General features: G+C 37.7%; 2 protein-coding genes across 2 annotated transcripts; both read left to right on the top strand.

The window, feature by feature from the left end:
- Nucleotides 1-10166: 10166 nt before the first annotated feature.
- On the top strand, nt 10167-12110 carry LOC143585322 (uncharacterized). The gene is made up of 3 exons (XM_077067136.1): nt 10167-10488; nt 10702-11835; nt 11929-12110. Exons 1-3 carry the CDS (start codon nt 10167-10169, stop codon nt 12108-12110), a joined length of 1638 nt encoding a protein of 545 aa, XP_076923251.1.
- A 68-nt stretch (nt 12111-12178) lies between these two features.
- Nucleotides 12179-13339, top strand: LOC143585321 (uncharacterized). Its single transcript, XM_077067135.1, has 2 exons — nt 12179-12236; nt 12342-13339. The coding sequence occupies exons 1-2, from the start codon at nt 12179-12181 to the stop codon at nt 13337-13339; spliced, it is 1056 nt and encodes a 351-aa protein (XP_076923250.1).
- The last annotated feature ends 325 nt before the right edge of the window (nt 13340-13664 follow it).

The following is a 13664-nucleotide window of genomic DNA, read 5'->3' as shown; positions in this document are numbered from 1 at the left end:
CTCTTAGTTGATGGTAACCAGATCGCAGATCGATTTTCGAGTAATAACTCGATCCTTGGAGCTGGTCAAACAGATCATCAATTCGGGGTAAAGGATAATGGTTCTTGACCGTCACCTTGTTTAACTCCCGGTAGTCGATACACATGCGGAAAGTCCCGTCCTTCTTTCTGACAAATAAGACAGGGGCTCCCCATGGAGATGAGCTAGGTCGGATAAAACCCTTATCCAACAAATCTTGTAACTGAGTGGACAGTTCCTGAAGTTCCGCCGGTGCTAGCCGATACGGGCTCGTGCTATGGGTGCTGCACCGGGTGTCAACTCGATTTGGAATTCGACTTGTCGAATATGAGGGAGTCCAGGCAAATCCTTCGGGAAAACTTCCGGAAAATCTCGCACAATCGGTATATCTTCAATTCGCTTCTCCTCCGCGGGTTTCTCAACAATCTGCGCCAAAATTGCCGGATGACCCTTTCGTAGATACTTCTGCGCCTTCATGAGGGTAATGACGCTGGTGGTCATGCCGCTTCTCTCACCTCGGATCGAAATGATCTCGCCTGAAGGGGTAGTAATGTGGACTATCTTGTCGTGACATATAATCTCCGCTCGGTTCTCGGATAACCAGTCCATGCTGACCACGACATCGAAACTACTAAGCGTAAAAGGAATAAGGTCTATATCAAAAACATGACCTGACAGTTTCAACTTACATCCCGCAAGTACATGAGTCGTTACTATAGTCTTACCGTCAGCTAGTTCAATAGGAAACTTAGCATCTAACGGAGTTGGAGTTAGGTCTAAGAGTTGACTAAAGGCTTTCGACACAAAACTCCTATCAGCTCCAGTGTCAAACAATACAGAAGCAAAACAATCGTTCACAGGGAACTTACCAGTCACCACGTACGGATCATTGCGGGCTTGACCCGACCCAATAACAAAAGCTCTTCCTTTTCCATTGTTTCCACCACCACTGCCACTTCCATTATCTCCATTGTTGTCGTTCTGTTTCAGCTTAGGGCAGTCTTTCTTAAAATGTCCTTCTTGTCCACACTTAAAACATCCCTTGGTTGTCATGGGTGGTTTAGGAGCACCCTTTGCCGCAAGGTCTCCTCTACATTTCTTTGCCTGGTGACCCATTTTTCCGCATCTCTGACACTTGACACGGTCACACGGGCCAGCATGATGATAGTTGCACCTGTTGCACTTCGGATATTTCCCAGCATATCCGCTCGAACCCTGCCCGGTACCGTTGTTATTGTTGTTGTGACCCTGATTGTTGAAGCTCCGAGTGAATTCGGGCTTACGATAGTGTTGTTGCTGTGGGGGATTCGAGGATGAGGATCTGGTGTTGTCAAACTTTCTTTTTCCGCTGCTCGGGTTGCTGTTGCTGTTGTTGTCAGTACTTGGGTTGTCACGGGCTTTGATGGTTGAACCCCTAGGTGGTAGCACACCTTGGGTCACTGCTTGATACCTTAGTTTGTGAGCTAACCGAATCGCTTGTTGAATCGTGGCTGGTCTGGAAGACGTCACCATGCCCTGAATTTGCGGTGCTAACCCATCAATATACATTTCAATCCTCTTACTCGGCGGATCCACCATCCGTGGACACATTACAGCTAACTCGTGAGAACGGGTAGTGTAGGCTTCGATTTCCGAACCCACCATCTTCAATGACCAAAATTCTGACTCCAACTTTGCAATCTCCTCTCTTGGACAGTACTCTTCTTGCATCATGTTTTTGAACTCCTCCCAGTTCATCGCGTTAGCTAGTTCCAATCCAAGAATCTGTACGTTCGAATTCCACCAAGTGAGGGCAGAATCTTCAAGTGTTCCAGCAGCAAATTTGACCCTACTGGCAGGGGGACAATTACACATCTCAAATGCCGACTCGGCCTTCTCAGCCCAACGCAGGAAGCCTATAGCTCCCACAGTGCCCTTAAACGTACTAGGCTTGCAGTCAAGGTAATTCTTGAAGGTACACGTTCCAATTGGACCTCCAGCTTGGTTCTGAACATGTGCGACTAGAGCGGCCGCCGCATGGTCATTCAGCAGAGTTTGGAGTTCTGCTGCAGTCAAGTTGATGTTACCACGTCCGTGTCCAGCGTTTCTTCCAGACATCTAGGTGTTATCATTCTCAGATGTCATCGTCTGAGGACACCTCTGAGTGTGCCTCCGGCTCAGCCGGTTCTTCCTCCGGTTCCTCTTCGGGTTCCTCCTCGGGATCTTCCTCAGGCTCCTTTTCGGGATCTTCTTCGAGTTCCTCTTCAGGCCCTGCCTCAGGCTCTGCCTCAGGTTCGGCTGTGTTCTGAGCAATTTGCATTTGTAAGACATCGCAACGCTCTAAAGCTATCTCGGTTCGGGTTCTTGCTACTTGAAGTTGCTCTTGAAAGTCTATCATCTCGGCTTGCATCTTTCTCATAATCTTCATCTGTTGATCACTAGCCTCTTGCATTTCCTTTATGGCCGCTGTCATGAGGGAAATTTCCTCTTTAGTTTCGGTTCCATCTTTTAACAGTCCGGAAACGTTCGCTCTCGTATAACGCATGTAACCCACATCACGCTCCAAACAAGAAACGACAGCTGCGAGAACTCGCTCTACAGGTTCGGTTATGGGTGGTAGGGTGTTGAGGTAAGCAGGATGGTTCGGGTGGGGTAGCGGGGGAACTTGTTCACGATAGACCATACTCCTGATCATATTAGGGTACCAATCCCAACTAACTTCGTTTTCGTACATGCCTCCGGATAAGCGATACCTCTTCGGTGCGGGAGCTTCGAGTTCCGGGACTACTCGGGGTGGCGATGAGTTAGGTAACTGTGGTTCCTTCCCATGAGCATGAGTCATCTGATCGGATAACGATGATGGTGGCGTCGACATCCTTACAGGTAAGCCGTGTATGCGCGCGTATGAGTGAAAGAGGTAAAGAGATAAGAATACAAAGACTACACAAACATATGCAGTGCGTATCATTATAACTAATGGGTCGTCGCGGTTATAGTCTAGTATGCATGCAGCTTCTAGTTCGCTATAACCAATGGCTCTGATACCAATCTGTCACACCCTCAAAATCCACTAACGGAGTTTTACCGTCAGAGGGTGTGAACTAACAGGATCGGAATCATTAGTTATAATCAAACCATAAAAACGTTTAAATGGAAATAAGTGCGGAAGCGTAAAAACCAAAGACAAAAGTTACGTCACGCAGGACGACTTAAAAACCCAAGTAATAATAGTTAAAACATGTTTGCATATCAGAATGTTCAAAAACCATGCATGATCCTATACCGCGCGCCCGCCTCGGCTACCTGAGAATAACATACTAAAAGTGTCAACACGGGGTTGGTGAGTTCACAAGTTTATATAAAATAAAGCGTTTAGCGTTTGCGTTCAGCGTTTTGCGTTCAGCGTTTTGCGTTAAGCGTTTTGCGTTACCAGATCGTGTTATGTCAATTATATATCTATTGGTAGCTAGCCTATAAAACAAGTATTACTAAGTGTTCGACACCGAAGCTGACTGTTTATCATTTGCCTTGCCACCAGGTCTATCCCGACCATGGTATGTGTTTAGCCAAGATTACACCCACTCGACCTCCAGTCGAGTTTAGCGTTGGGTGGGGTTTGTCAAACCCAGTAGTACTACTCAACAATGACTCGCTATTATCCAATATTAAACGGTTCGATGTGAATGAAGGACTTTAGTTATTGCGTTTGCCACTTAGTCTTTACTAGTGATATACAATCTATATTAACAAAATCTTAAATGCGTTTTCGGAGTATGTTATCTCCCCCAAGTGAAAAGCGTTTGAAAACAGTTTAAAAAGGGGTAACTGAACTCACTGTTTGCGAAGAATTCCCAAAAATAAATCACCAAAGGATGCGCGTCACAGAAAAACTCTCTCTAGCGTTCTAAAACAACAAAGAGATTTTTTTTATGTGTCGGAACTATTATCGAGTCTCTAGACCCGGCACATAATACCTATGCACACAATGTGTTTCGTGTTTCGTTTGTGAATCGTGTGTGACTTTAACAAGTACATTTGTGATACATTACATGTGTGAGCAACTATTTACGTGTCATGTATTAATAATGTACATCACTAGCAATTACTCCCCGTAAGGGCAATTTGGTCACACATAACAATTAACTAGCAATTATTCCCCGCAAGGGCAATTTGGTCAAAACACAACAATTATATAGCAAGTATTTCCCCACAGGGGCAATTTGGTTAAAACATAACAATTAACTGGCAATTATCATGTTTTATGCATTTTCACAAAATTCAGCAGCTAGTTTCACCGAGACAGAAATTCTACTTGAAAAATTGTACTATTCCATCGATCATAGCATCTCAATTAATTTACCAAAAATCATCACTAAAGCATGCATGTGTTAGGTTTCCAGAACATATTTTATTTTATTTTTATTCCACATAGATTTCTCATAATGATCAAAACACTACAGCAAGCTCATAACAGTCGAATTCATGCGCAACAGAATGTTATTTGAAATTCCCGTTAAATGAAAAATCCAAAAAATGCAAGACCACTTGGGTTAGGTTCCTAACTCAATAAGTCAACTTCCAGAAGTGGAACCAACCCAATTGGTCTCGTATTTCATGAGATATAACATTTACAAAACAACCTAACAGCAGGTCTAACAACTCAGCTTTGCACAACGTTTTTGTAAAATCATAAAGGTTAACTTTTACACGTCCAAAAATTGCAAATTTATATTCTATAGAAACTAGACTCAATCTAGTTTACTGTAGTATCAATAATCTCAACCAATTTTCACATTTACACCCCGTTACAGTCAATCAAACATCAATAACACAATCTGTCCAGAAACTGTTTGCATCCAAACTCAACAATTTAACTATCTATGGACCACAAATCATTCATATAACATTCTAAACACCATAATCACTATCCATGCAAATCAATTACACATTACATACATGATTAGGGTTTTTGTTTGAACTCAAATCAAAGACACAACAATTAACATGTAACAATATCAATTCTAGTTATCAAATCATCATCAATACATCATCAAATCAAACAAAGATCATATGAACACAATATATGAAATTTCCAGATTTTAGGGTTTATAATTAACCCATTCAAATTCAAAATTAAGCATGTAAAATACATAGGATAGTTGTTTATACCTTCCTAGCACCTTAATCTTCGATTAAACTTGAAAAATCTTGATTGTATGTGTGTGTATGAAGTCGACGGCTGCCAAAGGGATAGGAGGGAGGGCCGATCGGTCTAGAGGGAGAGAAGAGAGAGAGAGGCTAGGGTTTTATGATATTATTAATAATAATCATGTTACATCTAGGTCCCTCCACTTCCAAATGTTACTTTTCTAACTTAATTAACTTAGTTTGCACATTGAGTTAACGTTATATAACATGTTATCACATAACACATAAGCCTAGCACATAATTATCACATAATTATTGTTTTGACGGTTTTCGTTTATTCACCAATGGTTAGCGTCAACTCGTTTGCGTTTCGGTGCAATTCCCGAAAGACTACACATGTAGTAAGTGTTAAGCGTCATTTAAACCCTAGTTTAAATGTAATGAGGTGTGCGTTATAGATTCAGTGACCTTTAAGTTTGAATTGACGGAGTTGAGTTAACGGAGTTAACGGAGTTAACCTGAAATTGACGATTGTCACATCATTTCCATGTTAAAGAATTTTCGTCCCGAAAATTTGAGTCAAGTCGTGATGAGTGTCTGAAAAAGTAAGAAAAATTTTCAGTTTGTCATATCATCCCCTAGTAGAAAGAAATTTCTTCTCGAAATTTAATTCATACTTCCGGTGATTTCTGACGATTTGCCGAGTTTCGCGGTTTCCGGTGTTTGGCCAGCCATTCAAAAAGGTGAGGATACTTTTTCATCATTTGATCCTCGCGTTCCCACGTGAACTCCGGTCCACGTCTTGAGTTCCAACGAACCTTAACGATTGGAATTTTGCTGTGCTTAAGTGTTTTGGTTTCCCAGTCCAAAACTTCGACTGGTTCTTCAATGAAGCGCAATTGTTCATCAACTTGCAGTTCGTCCAAAGGAACTACTTGGGTTTCATCGGAAAGGCATTTCTTCAAATTTGATACGTGGAAAACATTGTGTACACTGCTGAGTTCCGCTGGTAAGTCCAGTCGGTACGCCATCGGACCAACGCGTTCAGTTATCCGGTAAGGACCAACGTATCGTGGGTTGAGTTTGTTTCGCTACCCAAAGCGAACCACACCTTTCCAAGGTGAGACTTTGAGTAACACTTGGTCATTCACTTGAATATTTACCATTCAGATTTTTTATATTTCAATATCTAATAAATATTTACCAAACACACACAAGGCATATTTTCATGAACCAAGTGTTCGTTTGGTTCATGAAAATATGCCTTGTGTGTGTTTGGTAAATATTTATTAGATATTAAAATATAAAAAATCTGAATGGTTTCATTACTAATAGTTTTTCTAAAACTACATTTATTAGGTGGTTTAGTGTAATTCATGTATTTGATGTTTACATAAGTGTAGATATTTGAACAATCTGTTCGTCATATTACAATTCGATTGCATTGTTTTTTAGACCGGTCTGCCGGTTCCACCTGAATTCGGTAGTCTAGATGGTCCGAATTGTAGAGAACAACCGGTCACAGTATGTTGTTCGTCATATTTCAATTCATTCAGTTGCTTTTTTTAGACCGAACCTGACCAGCCGCCCCAACTGGTTCAACCGAGATTTGGTAGTCTTGATGGTCCGAATTGTAGAGAAGAACCGTTCACAAATTATTTTTGATAGGAAAGTAAAATTGGATGTTAATATGTTTAAAATATCATTATTGTCTTTTTTTTTTAAATTATATTTCCTTAATATTTTGATGTTTTGTTATATTTTATATATCGTGAAATTTCTAAAAAAATTTAGTGTTAAGTTAACCAGGCCCTGATTCAACCGACCGATTCAACCGGTTCACTTGATGGCAACTGGTTTTTTAATTTGAGCCGACCGATTCAACCGGTCCGATCGGTGAACCAGTGATGCTTCCGGTTTGATACCCTATCCGGTTATGGAAACATCAGTTGATATTTTTAAAATATGCTCTTTCTAAAATTCCTTTGTTTAATGCTTTTAACAGCGTCAAGAATCCGATTCCATTACTGTTGGTGCCGGTGTGTCTGTTGAGACATTTAGTGTGAAGGTATGCTACTTTCAATTATTATACAAAATAATATATATATATATATATATATATACAAGTTTAGGTAGTTGCTGCTTCCTTTTTGTTATTTGGTAGTTACTGATTCAATTTTTTACTAAATTTAATAGGATGTTATTTCGGTGACGGATGACAATCTCAATGCAATTGAAAAAAGCATGGGGAAGAGCATGGCAACCAACAATGAGAATACTTCCTTGACCTGTTCAAGTCCCATTTTAAAAAGAAATCTTATTGATGTGTATGATGTGGATCATCCCCCGACTCAGTCAACAACCAAATCTTACTCGGGAACAACTTTTGTTGATGAGGAAAATGGCAAGTCCAAGCTCTTGATTCCCAAAATGGAAAAACCATGAAAACGTCTCATTTAAAAGGCTTTTTAGAACATTTTCAATTTGCTTAGTACCGTTTAATTTGGATTTTGAACACTTATCTATGTTTGGGCTTTTGTGGTTTATGTGTTATTTGGAATTTGGATTTTATATGATTTATGGTTTTATTATTGCATTTTGGAATTCATATGGTTTATGGTTTTATTATTGCTTTACAAAATGTTGAAACGTCAACTACTTTTTTTATGGTTGTTCCTATGCAAACATCTTTTTTGTAATCAGTTTACTATGTTTCACTAATTTTATAGTTAAGTGATTATAGGTTATGGTTTTTTAAACTTATGAATAAACCTTAACAATTGCTCATAGTATATGTCAATGGTTTATGTTATATAATTTTCTAATAACTGTGAAAATTGTATAAATACAAATATACTTATTGTATTTTATAAAATAAGATTAATGATTACAAGATGCTTTAAACCTATGCCTAATATGTTATTTTTTTATTTTTTTTTCTTTTGTAGTCGGAAATTCAAGAAGACCTTATGACGACATTACCGGTGGTATTAATTATGGCTACTTTTATCAATACTTTTGTAATCCATTTTTCATATTATCATACAACCTATAAATAAATAAAATTTGAGTTTTCTTTCAAATATTATGTAATACTTAAAAAAATGCACATAATTGACTAATTAAATTTATTGTTAATTATATATATATTTGAATTTTTATTTTTTTAGCTGCCATAAATTCACGAAGACCTTTTGCTGACATTACCAATGGTTTGTAACATTTTTTTCGATATAGTTTATTATACTCACTATTGATTATCAACATACTAAACATCTTTTTTCGTCATGCAAATACAAATATATAGGTAATATATTGGGTGTTTCCAACGCTAAACATAGGCGAAAGGTTCAGAAACTCATTTTAGAAAACAAGAAACGAAAACGTATGACACCTTCATCAACCATTCAAGCAACAAGTTTACGCCAATCATCTGCCTATGTTACGCAAATAAACGATAGTAAGACAATATTCCCATGAAATTCATTCATAACTAATAATCTAACAATCACTAGATAGTTGTTTATTTTTTTTATTTGTTCAAATTCTAGGTATTCAAATTGATGCTTCTGTCTCGCAAGATAATCGTAGATCGAGGAAAATATTAATGGATATAAAAAGGGGTAAAAAAATATCAAATGCATCAAATATCCAGTCTTCAAGTAGTAGTCAATCTTCTTTAATGACACAACAATCAAATCAACAACAGGAAGTAATTGAGGTTGACATATTTTCTGGCGTGTCGAAAGGTAGTTAAACAACTATTAATAAAATTATTCCGTACATAGTTAATTTATTACATTTTTTTTACTAATTTTATAAAGTTGTATTCAGATTACTTGGATCATGGTGATCAAAATGTGATATGCGTAATATGTCATGCAAAACTTTGGAAAGATGAAGCAAAAAGGGGACAAAACAAAAAAGCAAAAGGAAGTTACTCACTGTGTTGCCGTTATGGAAGTGTCGAATTACCAAAATATATCCCATCCAACCCTGCATATGAAAACCTATTTCGAGGCATTGACGCAACAAGCAATTTTTTTTTGAAAAACATTAGACGTTACAACTCGATGTTTTCTTTTACTTCAATGCGAGGTAAAATCGATACAACCATTAATCGAGGAAAGGGTCCATTTGTATTCAGGTTGAGTGGTCAAAATTATCATTCGATTGGAAGCCTTCAACCTGAACTTGGATCCAAACCAAAATTCTCACAGTTGTACATATATGACACCGACAACGAGCTTACAAACCGACAACAAATATTTGGGTATGTAATCACATTTAAAAGTATACAACAAAATATCTTTCTTTCAGTACCACATCACTTTGTCATGCATGAGATAATTCATCCGTTTGTTATGCACTCATATATTTACTTATTTCATGTTATTTTACAGTGACTCTAAGAATATGTCAACTGATGCTGCCAATGCAATGGATCTTCAAATTATTGAACGTTTGAAAGAAATGTTAGATTCACAAAATGTTTTGGTTAAGACGTATAGAATGGAAAGAGATTCTTTACAAGAAAACCCTCATATTGATTTGAAATTACGTCTTATTGCAAACCGACAAAAAGATGGAAGAACTTACAACCTACCAACAACATCTGAAGTTGCAGCTTTAATTGTAGGAGACATTTCTGACTCACTTCAGCCTCGTGATGTTCTTGTAACTACTATGGGCGGAAAAATAATACCTATAAGTGAACTACATCCTTCATATGTACCTCTTCAATATCCAATCATATTTATTAATGGTGAGGATGGCTACCGAGTTGACATATATCATAGAGGTGTTAACGAGGGTGATGACAGCAAACGACCTTTTACTACAATGAGGGAATGGTTCGCCTTTAGGATTCAAGATAGGCTCAACCAGTTCTCAATTCTTTTAAACTCAAGGAGGTTGTTGCAACAGTTTTTAGTTGACACGTATACCATGATTGAAAGCGAAAGGCTTTTTTTATACATAGTCAACAAACAAAACTAAGATCATCAACATATGAGAATCTCATGAATCTAAGAGATCAGGGAACATCGAGTGTTTCAAAAGTGGGACGTACCGTGATATTACCTTCGTCGTTTACAGGAGGTGCTCGGTATATGACTCAAAACTACCTGGATGCTATGACACTTTGCAAATGGTTTGGATACCCTGATTTTTTTATAACAATAACGTGCAATCCAAAGTGGCACGAAGTGACAAGATTTCTTAAAGACACCACTCTTAAATCAGAAGATAGGCCCGACATCTTGTGTAGATTGTTTAAAATCAAGCTTGACTCAATGTTAAAAGACTTGAAGGATAAAGCGGTCCTCGGAAAAGTACAAGCAGGTATGAATACTTTACATATGTTTCTTTCATCGTATTTTATAATATAAGATTATTAAGGTTTTGATAGAAAGATATAACTTAAACCCATTAATATTTTATTTATAAACAAAACTTGTCATGCAGTTGTTTATACAATCGAATTTCAAAAGCGTGGTTTGCCTCATGCTCATATGTGATTATTTATGCATGCTGATCATAAGCTTTCGGATGTAGAACACGTTGATCCTTTTATTTCTGCGGAGATTCCTGATAAGAATGAAGACCGTGAATTATATAACCTTGTAAGTGAATTGATGATTCACGGTCCATGTGGTGCCCATAATCCGACCTGCCCGTGCATGTTTGACAACAAATGTTCAAAAAGTTTTCCAAAGAACTTTCGTGAGGCAACATCAGTCGATTCACAAGGTTATTCCCTGTATAGAAGACGTGATTCTGGTCAATTTGTTCAAAAAGGAGACATTCAATTAGATAATAGAAGTGTGGTCCCCTATAACAAGTACCTAATAAAACGATATCAGGCACACATTAATGTGGAATGGTGCAATCAGGCGTCATCTATAAAGTATTTGTTTAAATACATCAACAAAGGACCTGATCGAGCTACTGTTTATTTTTCCAAAAACGACACACAAGCAGACGTGGAACAACCAGTAGTTGATGAGATCAAACAGTTTTATGATTGTCGGTATTTATCTGCTTCTGAGGCAGCCTGGCGTATTTTCGGATATGATGTCCATTACAGAATGCCTTCTGTTACCCGACTACCTTTCCATCTTCCAGGACAACAACATGTTGTTTATGGTGCGGACGATGATCTTGATAATGTCTTGGAAAAAGTTGAAAGTGTTTCTTCTTCCATGTTTACTGCTTGGATGAAGTGCAACCAAAAGTATGCTAACGCATGTAAATTGTCTTATGTTGAATTCCCTACTGAATTTGTTTGGCATGCTCTACCCCGTCGTTGGGAACCAAGAAAATCGGGATTTTTCATAGGTAGAATTCATCCTGTGTCTCCTGCTGCTGGAGAAGCGTACTTCTTACGAATTCTTTTGAACAAAGTTAAAGGTCCAAGATCGTTCGAAGAAATCCGCACTGTTAACGGCCGTCTTCAACCTTCGTTTAGAGATGCATGTTACTCTATTGGATTATTAGAAGATGATCAAGAATACATTGAGGCAATTGAAGAGGCAAGCCATTCATCGTTGGGTCACGGAGTACGCATGTTGTTCGCTACAATGTTGTCAACTGATAGCCTTTCTAGACCAGAACATGTATGGATAAATACTTGGAAATGGCTTTCTGATGACATTCTTTACAACCAACGACGTCTTTTAAAGTCACCAGGTATCAATATTTTGGAAGTGAGTTTTACAATATTTATATGCATATATATATATAGTCATTAATATTACCAAAATTTTTATTCAGTTTTTACAGAGTTATCGCTAACTGAAGATCAAATCAAGAACCTCACTTTATTTGAGATTGAAAAAATCTTGCTGCGCAACAACTCAAGGTTAAGAAGATATAAAACCATGCCTTTCCCTGATGCCGAGTATATATCTATTGCATCTAATAGTTTGATTCACGAAGAGTTGTCTACGATCAAAACCAGCTAAAAGTAGAGTTCCAAACTCTATTTAATTCAACTACTCATGAGCAAAAAAATGTTTTTGATCGTATACTGATGGCAGTTGAGCAGAATAAAGGTGGTGTATTCTTCGTATATGGTTACGGTGGAACAGGTAAAACATACTTATAGAAGACCTTATCAACTGCCATAAGATCAAAAGACGAAATCGTCCTAACTGTTGCTTCAAGTGGAATTGCTTCGTTATTGTTATCCGGAGGTCGCACAGCACATTCCAGGTTTCATATTCCGATAAATCTGAATGAGGATTCTACTTGCTACATTGATCCAGGCACAGACGAGGCACAATTATTAGAAAAAACCAAATTAATAATTTGGGACGAGGCTCCAATGGCTCACAAACATGGGTTTCAAGCTATTGATAGGTCTTTAAAAGATGTTTTATCTTCTAATTTGCTATTTGGAGGAAAAGTTATTGTATTTGGAGGAGACTTTCGACAAATCCTACCTGTAGTTCAAAAAGGCACTAGACAAGACATAGTAAACGCCTCTCTATGTTCTTTTTACATTTGGAGTGAATGCAATGTCTTGAGATTAACAAAAAATCTAAGGTTAACTATGGGTAGGTCATCATCTGATGTTGAAGAAAATAGATTATTCGCAAAATGGCTTTTAGATATAGGTGAAGGTAATGTTGGCGGTCCTAATGATGGTGTTGCAACGATAGATATACCTGAGGATCTACTTATAAATGATTCTGTTGATCCTATATCAAAACTTTTTGACTTTGTATATCCTGATATTCTACAGAATTACGAGAACCAACATTACTTTCAAGACAGAGCCATACTTGCACCAACAAACGAAATTGTTGATGAGATTAATGATAGTTTGCTCAAGTTTTTTCCAGGTGATGAAGTCGAGTACTTAAGTTCAGATACCATATGTAAATCAGAATATATCAATGACACTGTTGATACAGCTTTATACTCCCCTGAACTGCTTAATGGTCTAAGAATATCTGGACTACCAAACCACAAACTTGTGCTAAAAGTTGGTGTTCCTGTTATGCTCCTTAGAAATCTTAACCAGAAAGAAGGCTTATGTAACGGTACTCGACTACAAATTATATCTTTAGGTACTCGTGTAGTTGAAGCAAAAATTATTTCTGGAACTAACATTGGACATACAGTTTTGATCCATAGATCACCGCTAACTCCAACAGACAATAAAATAGCATATAAATTTCAAAGGTGACAGTTTCCCCTTGCAGTATGTTTCGCGATGACCATAAACAAAAGCCAAGGTCACTCATTATCAAGGGTTGGCTTGTACTTGAAAGAACCCGTGTTCTCACATGGACAACTATACGTCGCCTTGTCAAGAGTTACAAGCAGAACTGGGCTAAAGATTTTGATTCTTGATAAGCAAGGTAATCTGACCAATACAACCACGAATGTAGTTTACAAAGAAATTTTTTCTTATTTGTGAAAAAAGAAGACCAACGTCTCTTTTGTAGTTCCTGTAATTTTAATTTAAGTTGTAATTGTAGTAATAATGTATGACAATTTTGTTGTTGATT

Source organism: Bidens hawaiensis, unplaced genomic scaffold (genome assembly GCF_021521415.1).
Source record: "Bidens hawaiensis isolate Kalapana, Puna unplaced genomic scaffold, B.hawaiensis_p1.1 tig00033814_1, whole genome shotgun sequence".
Lineage (NCBI taxonomy): Eukaryota > Viridiplantae > Streptophyta > Magnoliopsida > Asterales > Asteraceae > Bidens > Bidens hawaiensis.
Note: the sequence above shows the minus strand (reverse complement) of the source record. Positions and strands in the feature narration are given on the sequence as shown.

What these genes read in the sequence shown, in the direction of transcription:
- LOC143585322 (XM_077067136.1), top strand. Translation starts at nt 10,167, where the DNA reads ATGAATCTAAGAGATCAGGGAACATCGAGTGTTTCAAAAGTGGGACGT. An exon ending in CCTCGGAAAAGTACAAGCAG is followed by an intron (nt 10,489 to 10,701) that starts GTATGAATACTT and finishes TTTCGGATGTAG; the next exon opens with AACACGTTGATCCTTTTATT. An exon ending in ACGTCTTTTAAAGTCACCAG is followed by an intron (nt 11,836 to 11,928) that starts GTATCAATATTT and finishes CAGTTTTTACAG; the next exon opens with AGTTATCGCTAACTGAAGAT.
- LOC143585321 (XM_077067135.1), top strand. Translation starts at nt 12,179, where the DNA reads ATGGCAGTTGAGCAGAATAAAGGTGGTGTATTCTTCGTATATGGTTAC. An exon ending in ATATGGTTACGGTGGAACAG is followed by an intron (nt 12,237 to 12,341) that starts GTAAAACATACT and finishes TGTTATCCGGAG; the next exon opens with GTCGCACAGCACATTCCAGG.